Source organism: Dreissena polymorpha, chromosome 1 (assembly GCF_020536995.1).
Source record: "Dreissena polymorpha isolate Duluth1 chromosome 1, UMN_Dpol_1.0, whole genome shotgun sequence".
Taxonomy (NCBI): Eukaryota; Metazoa; Mollusca; class Bivalvia; order Myida; family Dreissenidae; genus Dreissena; species Dreissena polymorpha.
Window position 1 is genome coordinate 125,555,220 of NC_068355.1, and position 19,721 is coordinate 125,574,940.

Genomic DNA, 19,721 nt, shown 5'->3' on the forward strand with positions numbered 1-19,721 from the left:
CTCGGAACATTATTATATTCGCTAAAGCCAGTACTTCGCCGTAAGGTATATTTAGCGCGTAGTGGGTTACTGTAAAACCACTAAATTGCGTGTGGTACGAATTTTCGTGGATTTCGTTGTTCCGCTGAACCACGAATGCAAGTACTAACGATTATTTTTACATTTTTAATCCGAAATCGGTCCTTTCCGAATGTCATTGCCGACATTTTCTATTGTTTTCGGTTATCTGAGATATTTGATTGAGATATGCTAGGTAATACAATATGTTGTTTTCTTGATAAGTGTTTGGGTAATAATACTTTTTAAATCAAGCACGGAATTTAAACTGTACATCAACGATTGTTCTCTTATACGTGACGTCGTCAAATTACCAGTTTGCAGATTTATCACATATGTCAATTAGTGCCAATTAAAGTTAAAAGAGACATAACGGTTTTCACATCTGTATTTTGGGGACATTATTACTCAATTGTTACTACTAGGGGGCCGATTGAGCAGAGAATTGCAAATATTGTCAAAACAACATTGATGGCAATTAGCGAGCAAGGACCCACAAGATCTCCGCTTATTCCCTCTTATCGGCAATTATCGGCAACACTTTCATGCTTCAGTGCACATTAATCACAAGCCTTGCTGTCAACACACATTAGCAGATTATTCTTTGTTATTACTCTGGTTGTCTAAGAAAAGTTTAATTTATTATGACTGTCAATCTTCAACGAAAATTTGAAATCCACGAAATTACGTGTCAACGAATTAGTTGTTTTTTTATTAAACCACGAAATTTCATACCGACGAATTTCTATACGTTTACAGTATTTGCAATCTTTTTAAGATATCCATATGTTCTTACATTAAGGCATGTTCCGTTAATCGTTTTTTTACGTATTACATTTAGAACAGAAGCGTTGCGATTTTTTATTTTAAAAAATCGTCGTGCCTAGGATGATGTTTGCCTTGTAAGTGTAGTCTTTCCTTAACGAAATTTGATTATTTTTGTAAATCCCGATCTGTAAAATGTATGTAAAATAAGGTATTTGATACCTTGTTTGTTCTGAAATGAATGATCATTATCAATTTGTAAAGATCATATTTCATTGCATGAAAGCCGTTCGTTTTAGCATTTGACGGACGTGATGTGGACCGTTGTAACCTTCCGCGAAAGTAACGATAATGCTGTACACGGAATCAATTTTCACTTTTCGTTCAAAGAATCGCTTTCGGCCGACCCGCGCGAAACTGAATTAATCATACTGGTTCTACGAAGGAAACAGGCAACACAGCTTCTCAATAAGCCCTTGGCGTTCGCTGCATCTGACCAAAAATAAGTCTTAAAGTAAAACTTATACTTATATCCCGCTTCTGTGTTTCCAGACTCGCCGTGGACGGACCTTATTTCGCGCGAGGTGATCTACTTCCAGGAGAACCAGGAAATCTCCAAGCTCTACACGAAGTGGTGGAAGGAGAAGAGCGGTGGCAAGTGTGACGTCGACGAGAGCGCGAAGGCCGCCAGCTCCCTTGGGGTCAAGCACGTGGGCGGCGTGTTCGTTGTGCTTGTAGGGGGCCTGATGGCAGGTCTGCTGCTCGCGTGCTGCGAGTTCATGTGGAAGGCGAAAAAGAACGCCAGGATTGACAAGGTACGTCTGCTGCAGATCACGTTTACGGTTTGTCGTAACTGTATGAAGTCATTAAATATATGTTTTGTATATCCGTGTACCAAACAAACGTTTAAAATGACAAACAATGGAATCATTTAAAGGATATGTACAGACAAGTATAGACTTACAGCTCAAAACAAAGTGATCTAAAATTTGAAAATATATTTTATTAGGACTTGTTCTCTTCTATAAGGAACCATGTATTTTAATCCTTTATATGTAATCTTTAACATAAATGTACTTTAATTTATTTCAGCAATCGTTTTGCTCAGAAATCTCCGAGGAGTTGCGGTTCGCCGTGCGCTGTTGTGGTAAATCAGAGAAAAACACTCGCAGGGTGTCCAGCAAGGACATCGTAGACAATGGGATACAATTTGCTCCTTTAACTGGCATAACGCAACGAAACAATGGCAAAGAGCTGTATGCATAACGAGAGTTCTATGAAGGCTAACTATTGTTTATGTATTCCGGAAAGCGAATGAATAATGCTAAACAGCTGTATGCATAGCTCTCTCGTATACGTGTGTTCCCTGTATTTTATTTCGAACCTAAACGAGAGGTTTCAAAAAGCAGTTTGCTTTACATGAGTTGTCTTAAAGGTTCCTGTATTTTATTCCGAAAGCATTATTGTGAAACAATTTCTTCATCTAGCATCGTCGTAGATCTTCATTGATTCACACTGCAGTGTTTTAATTTCATGTGTTGAAACGTTAATGTGATGACGTCATGACGTAATTTGTTGTGATTATATTACTGCTGGTCATTTGTGGATTAAATGGATAATGGAGGGGGGGGGGGAATTCTGACAAACTGACCCGCATTTTCCGTTGTTGTTTTTGTGCAGAAGAATATTGACTCGAATGTTTTTCACGTTAGGACAATGAAGTACATCGTAATGAAAATATGTTTGTACAGCTATCGTTCCTGCTGTTATTTCTTTTCCCAATGAGTGCAAATAATCATGTTATGAACGAACGTATGGAAGGATACTAAACGCATGTTCAAAATATTCATGTTACTGTGTTCACATGTAATCATAACCATTTTATGAACGCAGAACGGATGCGATCTTAAAACTATTCGGCGAGATTATGTATCGCTATATGAAATAAAATCTATGGATTGCATCTATATACTGCTGTTGTAATCTGTTCATAATTTATTTTCGTCTCGCTCTGTGAAAAGGGGTTTGATGCATGTGCGTAAAGTGTGGTCCCAGATTAGCGTGTGAAGTTCGAAAAGGCTTATCAGAGATGACACTTTCCGCTTTTATGATATTTTTTCTTTTCAAGAAAGTATATTCTAAGGAAAAATCCAGTGTAGGCGGAAAGTGTCGTCCGTGTGCGGTCTTCACAGGCTAATCTGGGACGACACTTTACGCACATGTATTAAACCCCTTTTTCACAGAGCAAGGCCCATTTAGTTGTCTTGTCTAGAATGTGTGCTGTAGGTTCAGGCTTTTATAATCGTCGTGAACCTAGATTTTAACAACACGTGCCCTGTTGAAATACTTTACGCCAAAGACGTCTCGCTTTTCTCATAATTACGGCAAACACGATGAGAATATGTGTCTTTTTATGTAAATTAGAATTCAAATGTGACGGTCAAGAAAAGATAAAAAGGCTGGGCATTGTATACCGAACAATACTGCATTTCTTTAAATAAACAGTTTGATGTACATGATTTACCGTCTACTGAAATCTATCATGTGACTTCAGCCTATATATATATATACAGGACATATACTCTTAAGATTTTTGTTAAGATGCAATATATATATATATATATATATATATATATATATATATATATATATATATATATATATATATAATTACTGTGTTATTAGCCCTGTTTCCAATCATGTACATGTTGGCTCATACTAACTCTTAATTCACCAATGTTGATTTAAAATGCTTGTTTTTCATGTAAATATTGTCGCAATCATGCACAATGCAGTGTTGTATGTTGCCGTGCAATTGGTACGTATTTTCAGTTTGATTCAAATTACCCAAAGATGCTGTGTATATAGAGGCTCTATCATTTTGTCTTCCGATTGTCTTCCAAGTATTGTATAAGATGTCTAAAAAGTGTTTGCAAAATAATGCTTAAGATATGTGTTTCTTTTTATGATTTCGTATAATGATTCCTTGTTTTGACCACGCATGCACCCTCTTACAATCATGAAAGTTTTTCGAATGCAACATTGGCTGATAATGATTTGAATCATAATTACGTACGGGTTTCTTATCGTTGGATGCTATTTATACTGAGTCTTTCTTTTCTATATCTCCTTCTTACCATATATGTGCAATTCATCGAATTGCAATACGGTGGGAATTATCGTGTAATATGTTTTTATACGAGTCAATGATGAAATAACATTTTTAAACGCATTTTAATTGCTTTACTCTCGCGAAAGGGATACGAAATTTCACATTCCAAAAGAAAGGCCAAAACTAACTAAACGTTTTTTTAAATGGAAAAATTAACTACTTTTACAATTTGTACGAACTTTTGTTAACCATTTTATTTACTGAGGAACCGCTATTAAATTGAATCAAGTCAATGTTTTTAAATTGTAGAAGCGGGATATATTTACCTGATATGTTACCCTTGAAAACTAAAAATGCCCATAAGTGGCTCTAAGCAATCGAGCGATTGTGCTAAGCTATGTACATCAAAAAAAATAATATGCAAATGTGTTGAATATGTCCATGTTTTATAAAAGATTGTCTGAATGACTTATGTCTTATTATGGGAGGGAAAGTATACATCTTATTCTCAAATGTATGTTGTTTATGATACAGAAGAAGTCAGCTTGTTTATTAACAATATGGTTAATGTATATATTGCTCATTTTAACGGTTTTATTTCATACCTATATTGTATATAATGTGATATCAATTCGAAATAAAATTGAAAATATTTGATGTGAAACATGTTTGTCTTTTTATTATTACATCCAGTTTGTTACAGCTAAGATTTACAAATAACATATCTGAAGGATTAGGAAACATTCTTGCCAAAAACTGTATGCGTATGGCCGGTGTGATCATCTGTGTGTCCTTATTATAAACGTTGAACTAATTAGATTAACGATTATTCATTTTAAGGTCAATCAAACGTCTAGTTTAATCATTCTTCAATTTAAAGGCACTAATATAGCCTATAATAGTGTTAGACATTTAAACGATAAATATGTCATCACTCATTGCGATTTGTAACAATCACTTAATGAGGTGGCATAACTAAAATTACATGTTGTAGAAGTATTAACTACCATGGTATATATGAAGTCATCATTTTTCTTTCGAACATTATCAAATGAAAATAACATTTAAATGTTTAATTTGCGAACATTCAGATGTTAATACGTTTGCCTTTACATCATTGACTCCACTTTATTTGTACGATTTATACTAAATATTACATTTCGAACTACATGCAACATCATGCACAATTATGAATAAATAACATCGCCGACGTTTTATGTGCGGGAAATAATAATCTTAGTACACCTTTTATTGTGTACAAAACGTTTTATTTGTGATGATATACATCTCTCAGGAATCACTATAGTCACAATTGTAATAGTTTTGAGCGCGTGTGTGGTTGTGACAGACAGACTTGACGTGGATGTGAATATTCACTCTTATCTTTTATTCAGACAACTCTGAAATACATCGTAATCCCAGATATTGTCACGAAGAAAGAAAGCACCCGTCTCAATTTGTTTGTTCATTTATTTTAGTTCCCAGATGCACACCATTGACATATCTCGTTTGACAACGCTTGATTATGTTATAACGCATGATGGGTATATAGTTGAAAACCTGCAAAATTGCGAACGCTTGTGTTTATGTATTATATCACTCTTATAATTATGTTTATATATTTTAAAAGAACGCCTGGACAATAATACATACTTTTTTCTTGATATCTAAATCGTTATTAGTGGTAGAATTTCTAATATCACTACTCCGGCAACATGTGTGAATATATGAAAAACTATATATCGCCCCATTTGGCCAAAAAGGTACCATGTGCCTTCTAATTTCAACGTCAAACATGGTACCTTTTTCAACAAGGGGGCGATACTATGTGATGCATGTGTGTTTACAGTGTCATAGAATCGATAGTGGCAAGTCACACAATTAAAGTAATATACAATTAGACATCATGATCAGTAACAGCTTTTAACCCCGTTTAAATAAAATAAAATTATTTTGCATTTAATGCATACAGTGAATCGATTATAGAAAAGAAGGCAAATTACACAGTTATACCTTATTGCGGAGCGATCTATGATATTTTCCAATTTGAAATGAAAGTTAGACTGTGTCATGAACAGGAAACGGTCAATAGCCAACGCTTGCTTTCAGGGAACATTTCCAAATATGCTGACCGCGTACAAAGTACCAAATGATTTGAGGTCCTTGTCATAAAGATGTGCTGTTTATATTCATAAGTTAGTTGATAAGCAAACTTAATCAATGTGCGTCCTTTGCAACCGTGTCTTGGGATGCATGCAAATATGAATTTTAATGTGGTAGAAAATATTGTCGATATCCCTAGAGCACAGTCACTGGTCCATAATAAGACGAAAGACACGAGCAAAATCCAATAATGCAAACGCTGCTTATAGTTTACTTTCAAGATAGCCAAAATACCAATATTTATATATGCTTACTCTCACTTTAGCGGAATTTTCTTTAAGTACGACTAGTGTGTCACTGTTCACTCTAGGAATGTGTGGGCTATCTCTCGTAGTCGTTGCTTCTCGAATTACTCAAAGTTGAAATGAAAAACAGGAAATGGGTCAATTCAATTTGACAAGAAACTAGCAGTCAATTTTCATTTCTGATATAATTCAAAATCGGCAGTTGACGCCATTTAGAAAATGTGTTTTGCACGCCTATGAGGTGACTCCTTCGATCTTTGACCGTCTTTATCGGGCAGGAAATCCGTCATTATTAGTGGGCATTCTTTTGTTAAAGATTATTCATTCTCACCGTTTATTTAACAGTTATTTTTCAGTTGCGATATGGTTAGTCGAACTTGTTCCGTATTTTCCAAACATTGATTTATGAGCACAACTGATATTTGAAGCGGAAAATAACTACCAGGTACACTAATATCTTATTATTTCCATGGTGCACTTTTCATGTTCCTTTGACTGTATATTACTGAAAATAAGCGGAGAGCTGCAATTTTGTGCAAACCGATGTCCGGTTTCTTGCAGCTTTGCAGCCATCCATCTCTTGCATAGAATGAAACTTCATGAGGAATAATTTCAATGTGGTCGTTATATCATGAATTGGTCCAGATTGATCTTCAACAATATTTCACCATTAGGTTTCATGAAATACGTTACACAGTCAACAGTATAAATCATTAACTTATCCCACATGTGGCGCTCAAGCAACGCTCTTTTTGTTTGATTTTATTGCGAATGTGCTACGTGTCTTACATATAACCAAACGCGCGATGTCCAAATTAAGCATACAGCGCAGAATTGGATAAAAACACTCACTCGTATAATATATACTGGTGTTCAGCTTATACGCGTAGTATACTAGTATTTAGCAAAGACAGCAATACACGTTAATATTTGTTAAAACGCCTTTTCCACATTTTATTTTCAAACGAACATATCATATGGTATTTACACTGTTAATTGAAAAAAGATAAAATGTTATTAACTACGAACGAAAGAGATGATTTTCAAATATGTTGCGTACAAAAACTTGCATTAACGTATGCGCAGTTTGAAAGCCTTATTTAATAACGAGTACAGTAACCATATCCAAGCAAATTTACCCAAAGTGGAATGAAAATCCAAATGTATGTAGACAAGACAGACATCCCTTAACGTCTATGATATAATCGGTACAAAACATTTATCGATAAAACGATTTAGCTCTGTAGATTGAAAATCAAGATCGAGTTTCTGTAAATCAAACAAATCTTCATAAGATTTCTCAGCGTGTTCCTGTCTTGTCAGAGCATTATTAAAGACAAAGTTAGTTAAATGTAACATATATCTAAACAGACACAATGGAATCGTCAATGTTGATCATTGATTAGTTCGTTTGTGGAGTACTCTGCAGCCAAAAATCTCCACTTCAAGAGGATATAGCTAGGGTTATTGCCCTGCTTTTCTTGAGAGGTCAAATATGACATCAGTCTGGTCGGTTTGAGAGGTCAAATGGGGCACCATTCTGGTCGGCTTGAGAGGTCCAATTGGGCACCAGGTTGGTCGGGCGTCAATATCCTGGACAACCATATCTAAGTGTTTAAGATCGGTACCCAAAATTACAATCAGTATGTATGAAGACACTCTGGAACATAAAACACCCGAAAAAGACGCGCTTAAAAATGACAACACAATGGATTCAAACACGGTAAAGTTTTAACAGAATGTATTAAATAAGAAAAGCTCTTGTAATGCTATAAAACTGAGCACAGGTCTGTTTGTTTTTGAATTGTGTGAGCGTATCTCATTTAAAGAACATGTTGATCCCAATGAGATTCGAGTATAATTATATGCACACACAGTGTAAATTCGAGAGACAAAACTCAAAAAGTCAATGAGAAAACTACTTGGGCTATTAACTGCTAGTATCTGTAATAGATTGTCAAGATTGTAAAGCAGTTTTCAATGGTATTATATATTGACATTATTGTAAGGTGTTGGCAATGAGACACTGAATCATGCACAATCATTTACCAAGTGTATTATACAATCCACAAGGTAGTTATATTCTTTTTGATCTATCGAATAATGAACGCCAACACTTACCACAAACTAATGTCGTGGCTTTTATATATATCAATAGTTTTCACGACTAACAAACGTTCCATATATTTTTCCAAATATATTTATCTTAAAGATCGGAATAAAAACCGTTTCAACACTTAAAATAGCAAACATGCAATACTTATGTTACTAAAAACTTGTTCATGGTATAACTGATTTGTTGAGCAATTCAATGTATATGTTTGCATTCGTCGTTTTCCGCTAGAGTCGATTGGACAATTAAAAATTCCGCACCGTTATACTGTAGTTTAAGAGGCGAAGCCACGTTCACATATTCCTTTACGTCCGATCATGTCGCGCTTGATCACGGCGATCCTGCAAACGGGGCAATAATGAATTATCTACATTGTTAATCAAAACTAGGAGTCTAGTTTGTGTCCAATGCTATAATGTCGTGATTGTCATTCAAAAGAGCATTATTGTAACAACAATAATATTCATTTAAGTGATCGATAGCCTGTAATTCTAAATCAGAAAGTAACTCATCATTTCGAACGTGTCCGAGAAAAAACAGTATCGTTAAAACTATAACATACAAGTTTCGAATTGATTCTTATAAGATTACATCTATTATCTTGCGGACATACAAAACCACCACACTTATAAGATTACATCTATTATCTTGCGGACATACAAAACCACCACACCTTCATGGCAATTATCATACCTTGATATCGAGTAATCATGATACGAAATGAAACAATGCTTGATGAATTGAATGCTACTATAGATATCACTTCGCCTTGTTACTATCGATGAGCATTTGCCCACGAGCGTTCAGCCGCATTTTTAATTAGCCCTTATTTGCCAGCATTACGCTTTATTGTGCTGAACGACACACCGGATCACGTTTTTAACTGCCGTAACATGCCTTAATTTCGTTGAAATGCGATACCACTTCGTTGCAATAAAATCAATGCTTATTGCTATTGTGCGAGTGGTACATCACGGCACATTTGATTGGATTAAATCACGTATGTTTCAGCAAAATAACAGGATTTTTAATCGCATAATGCACACACGCATATAAATTTTTAATTGCTTTACATGATAGTCTGATCGTCGTTTTAAATAATTACTATTAAGTGTAAGGTGGTGGTTAAGGAAATGAACACGACTTGGATGGGCAGATTCATCTTAATGCGTCGAACGGCGTATATAGTTTGAAAAATGTAATTGAAAACCCTACAACGAGTGTATATATTTTGGCTACCCTTTAATATGCAAACAACGTCAAAGTTCTTATCGAAATGAAATGAGATCAACGCTAGGTCGGTTCATAAATGTTTAATTTGTATATGTATTAATTAAGACAATGTTGAAATCAGTATAATGTTTCTAATTAAGGTCTCTAAAACACATCTTTTAAATGGCATGTGACTTTCTTCTGTTAATATGCTGGTCAGGAACAACAATAGAGATCCAAGCTCAGCGATTAGATTCCTCTATTGAGTAAAGTAGTCGTTTCTCTAGAATATTGATTTCATCATAAATTATAATTGTATACATGTGTGTTTGATTAGTGAATGCCTTGCTTGTCATGTTGATCCTTCCGAAAGCATTTACATGACATCAATGTTTTTGTCCGATGGTTCTTGACACAGATTATAAATTATTTTGATATCGTTCTGTGGTTTTACATACATCAATCTATATTTAAATACACTGCGCTGTAAATAACTGCCTTATTATGTCATAAAACGTGATCGGCTCTTAATAATTTACGATTGCTTATTCATAGCATCTAATAAAATATACAAGAATAACGAAACTGTGTAAACCACTGAACACTCAAACCACTGGACACTCGGCATAATAGTAAATATTCAATTATTTTACTCTTCAGTCAGTTGTTTACATTTAAAAGCGTCCATCAATACGTCAATTATTTATTATGAGTCAGATTTTAAATTCAATATGACCGAATTGATTTCGGTGCATCTTAAAGCAACCACATAACAAGCTTTACAAAGTTTTACAACTTATACATAAATTCAAGGCATGCAAACAAAGAAGATGAATAGCATTAAATAAGGCAGATAAGAAATGACAATTAAGATAAATGCTTACATATCTTTTTCAGAAAGTTTATCTGATCAAAATTTTGATCGACAATCTAAAAGACCAAATGATACGAGTTTACAGAATGCATAAATGCTGTTCCGGTTATGAAGCCGTATCATGGGTATGCATCGTAAGGCGACGGTTAGATCGGACATACAGAGTTCAATTGCAATATATGAAACAGTTCTGCGGAATTAAATACTGCTAGATTAAGATAAATGCCTTCATTGTGTTCTTGTGCTCCACAGACACTGTCTTTTATTGAAACAACTGTTATTGAATATTGACTTCCGAGCCAGAATGTGACAGCTAAGATGTACACACATATACCATACTGATTTGAATGTTTGGCAACGTGTTTGCCAAGAACTTTAAGAATGCTTAAAGCGGGTATATACGATTTTTTATATGTGTTTAATTGTAATATATTGATAAATATGTTACATTAACACAAAACAGGCAAGAAAAGCTATACATTAAAGCCGAATTTCATAAAATGCAGCAAAGACAAATTAGCGCCCCAAGCCGATAGTGACGTACATATTTTCCTACAATAACCGAAGCATTCGTCTTTGTATTATAAACCGTTAGACTACGAGGGGTGTTCCAGAATATCGTGGATTTTCGCTATAACTTATTTGTTTGCTGGTAAAAGTCAATGAAATTTATATATTATACAAACCAATTATCACGGACTTTATATATAAGCTAAAAATGCATGAATTCCATAAAGCGCGTTTGAAACGCGTTGCCATAGAGACCTCAGTAACGACATGCGGCGCACGCGTGTTTTTATTATAAGTATGAGCGTTACGCGAATTTAAATTTGGTTTAAATGTCGTTGATAAACAGGATTTACGGCAAATTTCACGTTACAGCGCCTCAGTCCTCCTTACAGCCCGGATTTGGCCCCTATGGACTTCCGCGTCTTCCCGGAAGTTAAATCACAGTTGCGCGGTATTCGCTTTGCAAGTAAACAGGAACTTACAGTTGCAGCAAAGCGAATCGTGTCGTCTTTTGACGCTGACTGGTATAGAGACACTTTTAACAAGTGGATTTCCCGAAACATAAAGTGCATTCGCGTTGGAGGTGATTATGTGGAAAAGATTTGACACTTATTAACTTCATAACGTCATTGACGTTGAACAGAAACGTTACACGTGCGTCGGTGTGCGCATTGTGCACATTTTAAATCTCTGATATATATTTATTGTTTTATGTATTTCCATGATATTTGGAGAGTAGATTTGGAAAGGACGATATATTCTTAACATGCTATTTGTTTGTCCATTTATGTTACCAAATGAAAGTTATAGCGAAAATCAACGAACTTCCGGAACACCCCTCGTAAGTTTAGATGCACATCGTACATGTATGGTAAACATGCTGGCGAATTCGGCTGTACAGCCGTTTTCAATTTCAGAATTAAATATCTGGCTTATTTCGCATTTTTCGAGACATGTTCTTCTTAACTTTTATTTTAATTTATATTGAAATATATATTTATAATAAGTTTTTTACACAGTTTATATAAATTCATTAATATTTGACAAAATCGTATATACCCGCTTTAAGACCGGTGGTGCCATCTTTACTAAACATGTATGTCCTTATTAAGAATTATGCACTGAGGAGATTAAACGACTAACGTTAAGTAATTCAAACGATCTTTGGCAAACGTAAATTGTTAACTGTTCAAAATTAATTCACACATTGCGATTTTTACAACAATCGGATAGCGTGAAAACATCTATTGTCAATAAGAAATTATAACAGAATGATAAAAATGAATGTCCCACCTGGCTTTCGTAGATTAGAAAAGATTAGTCTTAAGCCGAATTCTGTTTGTTTTTACATCAGATGCAGCTGGGATTATGAAAACTTAAAATGAAAAGTCGCATAAAAGTCATTAACAATAAATAAATAAACATAATTTTGTTTACCAACATATAACTAAATCAGTACAAAATTAATATATTTTTGTATAAAACGCGGTATTTTATCTGCGCATGGATAAAAAAAGTGAAAGCTCTGATGATTGTATACACTCGTGTATTATTTTTTAGCTAGCGTGTGTTAGGCTGGATATGGAGTTTTGAGCTAGCGTGTGTTAGGCTGGCTAGGGAGTTTTGAGCTAGCGTGTGTTAGGCTGAATATGGACGGGAATATCCACTCTCATCTTTGAATCAGACAACTGTGAAATTAAGACTTCTGAAGCATCGATAACGAAGAAACGGTCATGAAAAAAAATAGAATCCTTCTCTTAATTCTTGTGTTCATTAATTTAGTTTCCCGAGGTTTCATCAATTCGGTTTTTCTTCAACAACACTAGATACTTATATTCTGTGTTTGGTATTGATAAATATCAATACATGCGCGTCGCGAGCCAAATATCATGAACATAATAATATTTGGCTTTCAAGAAAGACTGTGATGTTTATATTCATTTGTGGGTGAGCATGTTGTATCAATAGATGTCTATAGCAACCTTGTCTAAGGATGCATAACTATAAATGTTAACATAGTAAAATATAGTGTTGATATCTCTAGAGCACAGCCATTGGTCCATAAAAAGGTTAAATACACGAGTACAATCATATAATGCAAAAACTGTTAATAACTTCCTTTAAAAGTTGATTACTATACAAATATTTCGTTATGCCTTCCACTTTTTTTAGGGAAATATTGTTTAAGGTTAAACAGGTGTTTCACTGTAACAATGTTTAGACATTTGCTCGTCGTTTCGAATAAAAAACCCACTGTAAATGACGTCTTATTCAACATTGCTAATGGTTCACTTATAACAATGTCATGGGGTCGTGTTCCAGGCGATGTTTTCCATTTAAAGTAATAATTTCATTTTATAATTGCATACATTATCGGGAAATATAACTATATGACATTCGAGAACAAATCTTCAATATATCAAAAACAAGCTATTGATAAGCGAACTGCACTCACATAATTGGAAATCGACAGTCGACCACATACAGACAATGTCTAACTCCCTCGAGCTGTTACCGGCTTTATTAAGATTTATAGCCGGTATAAATAGTGTACATTCTGTTGTAAAAGATGAAAAAATTGAAGAAAGCGGTGTGAAGTGAACTTTGCAATTGGTTAGCAAGTTTGGAATCATTGTCAAATTTACATTTTTAAAACCAATTTAACTAGCTGCACATGATATTAAACTCTCACGTAAATGTATTTCAATTGCAATATGGTTACACAAATTGCATGTGTTTGTTAATACCAACTAATTTGCAACCGCAACTGACTTTTGAAGCGGAAATTGTTTTGACTGGAAAAAAGTCTTACATACATTTATTTCCAATTATTACTTTATATTTACTAATAAGAATATATTTAATGGAAATAGGTTATATAATCAAACACTTCATAGCTGTAATCAGGCAAACATATGACAGGTTGTCTACAGCTTTGAAGTCATCGATCACTTGCTAAGACTGGAACTTCAGTAGAATCCAACCTATAAGTGTGCTTAAGTGTGCATAGTAACCTTCTTTAGTCCAGATTGACATATGAAAGTACTGACGTTTATGCTACATTATTCTTGAAATACGCTGCACAACCTTAGTATACATTGTTTCCATAGATCACTGGTGGCGATAAAGCAACCAGGCGCATTTTTTTTGCGCTGAACACTATTTTATTTAAAGCGGGTATATACGATTTTGTAAAATATTTATGAATTTATATAAACTGTGTAAAAAACTTATTATATATATATTTCAATATGAATTAAAATAAAAGTTAAAAAGAACATGTGTCGAAAAATGCGAAATAAGCCAGATATTTAATTCTGAAATTGAAAACGGCTGTACAGCCGAATTCGCCAGCATGTATACCATACATGTACGATGTGCATCTAAACTTACGAGGGGTGTTCTAGAAGTTCGTGGATTTTCGCTATAACTTTCATTTGGCAACATAAATGGACAAACAAATAGCATGCTAAGAATATTTTGTCCTTTCCAAATCTACTCTCCAAATATCATGGAAATACATAAAACAATAAACATATATCAGAGATTTAAACATGTGCACAATGCGCACACCGACGCACGTGTAACGTTTCTGTTCAACGTCAATGACGTTATGAAGTTAACAACTGTCAAATCTTTTCCACATAATCACCTCCAACGCGAATGCACTTTATGTGTCGGGAAATCCACTTGTCAAAAGTGTCTCTATACCAGTCAGCGTCAAAAGACAACACGATTCGCTTTGCTGCAACTGTTAAGTTCCTGTTTACTTGCAAAGCGAATACCGCGCAACTGTGATTTAACTTCCGTGAAGACGCGGAAGTCCATAGGGGCCAAATCCGGGCTGTAAGGAGGACTGGGGCGCTGTAACGTGAAATTTGCCGTAAATTATGTTTATCAACGACATTTAAACCAAATTTAAATTCGCGTAACGCTCATACTTATAATAAAATACACGCGTGCGCCGCATGTCGTTACTGAGGTCTCTATGGCAACGCGTTTCAAACGCGCTTTATGGAATTCATGCATTTTTAGCTTATATATAAAGTACGTGATATTTGGTTTGTATAATATGTAAATTTCATTGACTTTTACCAGCAAACTAATAAGTTATAGCGAAAATCCACTAACTTCTGGAACACCCCTCGTAGTTTAACGGTTTATAATACAAAGACGAATACTTCGGTTATTGTAGGAAAATATGTACGTCACTATCGGCTCGGGGCGCTAAATTGTCTTTGCTGCATTTTATGAAATTCGGCTTTAATGTATAATTTTTCTTGCATATTTTGTGTTATTGTAACATATCTTATCAATATATTACAATTAAACACATATGAAAATCGTATATACCCGCTTTAAATCGTGACTTGTTTGTTATACATTATCTAACGTACGATTACTAAAGCCTACATAAAGTGCAAAATCCCATGACCCACTCTAAATAATCATTATAAACTGGTTTTTAATTTGAAAGCTTATTATTTCAATTTATTTGCATCCTTAAACATCAACATACTTGTATATTAGACGGATCGTAGGGTTTCCATATTTTTTCGAACCAACATATACTACGTTTATACAAAGTCTTAGCGTGAGAAGACTAAACATTATTTACAAACGTATGCGCGACTTTCAAGCCTCATTATATAACCAGGTCATGTAACTTCAAACAAATTCCTCCTTGAAATGCAAATTCAAACAAATTTAGACAAGAATGGCCTGCCTGATAAACTGAGATAATCAGTACACACCATTTTTCGTGCGTTCAAACGATTTCGTCAACGAAAACAAAGCTGTAGTTTCTGTTTCTGCAAATTAACCAAAATTTCAGCGTTATCCCATAATGTCAAAGATGCATAGATGGCGAGGTTTACTTTAAGTTACATTTATCTGATCGGACCCAATATAATTGCCAACGTGTTTCGTTGTTTGATTCATTTGTTGAGTCATTCGTCCGCAAATAGTATCCATTGATCCAGATATGTTCAAGTGAGGAATCGTGAATGTCAAGAGAGGACACTAGAAATATGGGAGTGGGACATAGTTAATTGAATAAACACAGTAACAGAGATCTTTTTAATTTTGCATCTGTATGTTTTTATATGGTGCATACTTTTGTAAAAACATTATAATTGTGCTTCTATAAAACTGGGATTAGAACCAGTACTTGATGTCTATGGGGGAGATCTATAGAACGCTCTCACAGACGGGATCGAACCTGTGATCTCCCGATCGCAAGGCGAACTATCCACTACGCAACGACGACTTCTGTATTTTTGTTTGAGTGTGATTGGGTGTCATACAATAAATACATGTATGCCCATTTTAATTCTGTACATGGATATGTGTGCATTTAACACGAGCGACAACAATAGTTGACAAAATAAAGACGAAATCTATACAACATGCATTATTCAATTCCTGTCAAGGCAATGAATGCGTCTGCAATTACACAATAAACGTTGTGTACATCTTTAATGATTCAAATATGGATATAGTTCAACTGAAATTACAAGTAACGTTTAAAAACGAGTCTATTATTATATTAACAGTCAAGTTTTCCATACAATTAATTAGCATTTAGAATTCCCAAGCCATGTCTTAAGCTCTTTAAGTGTAAAATAATTATCGTTTCAGCACTATATTTAACCAGAAATAGTATACGCCTTCTTTAAGTCTTATCGTTATCTTCGGAAACAGTATCATAAGCTCAATCAATATTTTAGCAATTCAATAAATAACACTTTCCGTCCGCCGTTTTTCGCTGGAGAAAATTGAACAATTACATATTTCGCTCCGTTCTACCGTTGTTTAGGATGCAAAACGTTGTTCTCAGATCGCTGTTATGTCCAATAATGCCGAACTGTATCACAGTGATGCAGTAAACGGAGCCAGATTGTATCAACTGAGTCTGAAAAGCAAGGAGTCCAATTCGTTAACAAGATGAGTACATTCACGGTTGTTGTAGAGCTGTCTTGCAAAAAAAAAACGTACATGCAAAAAACATTAACAACACGTTTATAAGTTATCATGGAACCAGTAATAAGTATGCACTTGATTTTTTTTAATGTTAGGTCGATGATAAACGTATTACTTTATCAATATTACAGTATTATTTAATGACTTTAGGGCAAAACTTTATGTTGTTAACATACTGTTTACAACCCTAAGTCTATTTATTATTTATTTACTATCAAGGTACCTGTACCACGTGACTTTTTCGGCTAATATATGTGTGGGACAATCGGATGTCAACAAAACGTCGCTTCAGGTAACGTTTTTGAAAATTTCTTCATTAATTCAAAACCATTTACAAAAAAAAACAAAGACGAGTGCACGGTCATTGTCAAAATACAAAACTTTGTTAAGTTTGCGCAAAAATAATTAAGTATTTAAAAAAAAGTGCAACCGCGTGTTTGAAAACACATGAAGTGAAATGCTATGTGTGATAATTTTTTTATTCAATCAACAAAAGCGTTCATTATAATATTGTCGAAGGTTTAAAACATAGGGCGGACATTGTAATTCTTCATAGAGAAGCTACTTACATGGAATGTTTGCGCAAATACATCTGATTCGGAGTGTGTGTATGAAAATGAAATAATGCTATGTGTGGGACACATTTTTGAAATGCTATGTATGGTATGAAAGAATTTGCCCGTCAGTTCTGCATTTAATCTGAACACAGTTTTGTAAGAATCTAGAACATATACTTCAGTTTGTACTGAAAATATATCAAATTACCCAAATGTTACATGATGGAATACTGAAGTAATTGTGTAATGTTTAAACAATTTATTTTTAACTGAACATAATTCTTTAATAAAACACACTGTATAATTTTATCCAATCAATTGCCTTTTTTAACAAACATGTTATGTTAAAATATAATATTTTCTTGTTTTTACTTATTGTCTTTAAATAAATATCATGATTGATATTTCTGCCTGATCATTGAATTCGGTCCATTTGTTTAATGAATGACAAAAAAAGTAAAAGCACTTGCTTTAAAATGGGTTTTACTTCTGTTGTTTTTCAGACTTGACAAGGATTAGTCGAAGGACTTGTAACGCTTTTAAGGTGTGAAGCTGTGTAAGAATTACATGAACACCATCAAACCACACGGAAGGTGTCATGCGGCAAGTTAATTATCACAGTGACAGAGACAGGCACCCAACTTAATTCTATGATGTTAATGGAAAGCTATTTCAACTTACCATGCAAACATACCATTTAACATGTATTTTGCATAATCAAAACAAAATGTATGTATTGATATTTGTGTATATTTATGGGTTTTGTATCTATGCTATTACTGAAATTGATTAGATGAATATAAAATCTGATTATGTATGTTAATAAAACATGTGTTTCATAACAAATAACAATATAAATCCAATAATCATATCCAAAACGTCTTGACTTGCGGGGGTTATTATACCAACAAAAATATTGAATTTCATTAATACTTTATTAACTCAAATTCAAATTAAATCTGAATAACTGAAAATAGTTTAAGATGTTTAATGAAAATTCTCATTCGCCCCGGTCATGAAAGCGGGCTGCAAGATCTTGTTACCACTGCTCCAAGTAATAAACATTAAATGTTGTTCAATTTGTTGAAATGTCAAATTGTTATTTAACGTTTACTGTGATTGTTTTCTTTCACTGCATTACTTTAACCATCTGAAAATAAAACAAACAGTCCTTTAAACCTTTGAACATTTACTATATATGACAACTTTCCATTGATCAAGATATCAGTACGTCTCTTGAAAGTGCTTCCAAAATACTTTAATCTCCCTGAAAATAACAAAATATAAATAAAATAAACTGTAAAACTTAAAAAAAATAATTGTCATCCGTGATATATAAGATAGCTCAATAGGATTTAGATACGAATTCATGATTTTCCAGAAAAAATGTTATTGATCCTATTGTCTATTTGTTTAAAAAATGCTGTATTATCTCTTTATGCTTATTTAATAACTATCGTTACGGTCAAAAATGCTTACACATTCATGATAAAAAACACACAACAAGAAGTTAAAATGATATTATGGGCATTTTTCACTGTTGAATCGAGGTGAAAAGAATTAACAGGTTTGAATATTAAGTTAAAATGTGGTTACTGACCAATTATCTGCAACCCATCTTGCAATCAGTGCTTTATAAAAAATATATATATTATATTCGATATTTTACATGACTCACCTAGTCCTCTTAGCCAAAATGATCCGTAGAACAAAATAGTGTCTTTGTGTCGTATGAAAGAATCTTCACTAAAACTAAATTAAAGCGATATACGATCTTGTCTAATATTTTTTAATAAATATAAAATGTGTAAAAAACTTGTTATACATATATTTCAATATAAACTAAAATAAAAGTAAAGAAGAACATGTGTCGAAAAATGCTAAATAAGCCAGATATTTAATTCTGAAATCGAAAAAGGCTGTACAGCCGAATTCGCCAGCATGTATATCATGCATGTACGATGTGAATCTAAATTTAGTTTAACGGTTCATTTGAAATTCCTGCAGCCATATCGATTCATACGACACACGAACACTTACTAAAAAGACGAATGCATCGGTTATCGTAGGAAAATAATTACGAATTATCTTCGTCACAACCGGCTCGGGACGCTAATTTGTATTTGCTGTA

At 33.9% G+C, this 19,721-nt stretch overlaps 1 protein-coding gene across 2 annotated transcripts in view; it reads left to right on the forward strand.

Moving 5' to 3' along the window:
• The window catches only part of LOC127848903 (glutamate receptor ionotropic, kainate 2-like), a 72,648-nt gene extending 69,857 nt beyond the window's left edge, over nucleotides 1-2,791 (forward strand). For both annotated transcript variants that reach the window (XM_052381590.1, XM_052381600.1), the window contains 2 exons: nucleotides 1,375-1,637; nucleotides 1,915-2,791. In XM_052381590.1, coding sequence (XP_052237550.1) covers nucleotides 1,375-1,637; nucleotides 1,915-2,088 — 437 coding nt within the window. In that variant the 3' untranslated portion in view covers nucleotides 2,089-2,791. The remainder of the gene's footprint in view (nucleotides 1-1,374; nucleotides 1,638-1,914) is intronic.
• The last annotated feature ends 16,930 nt before the right edge of the window (nucleotides 2,792-19,721 follow it).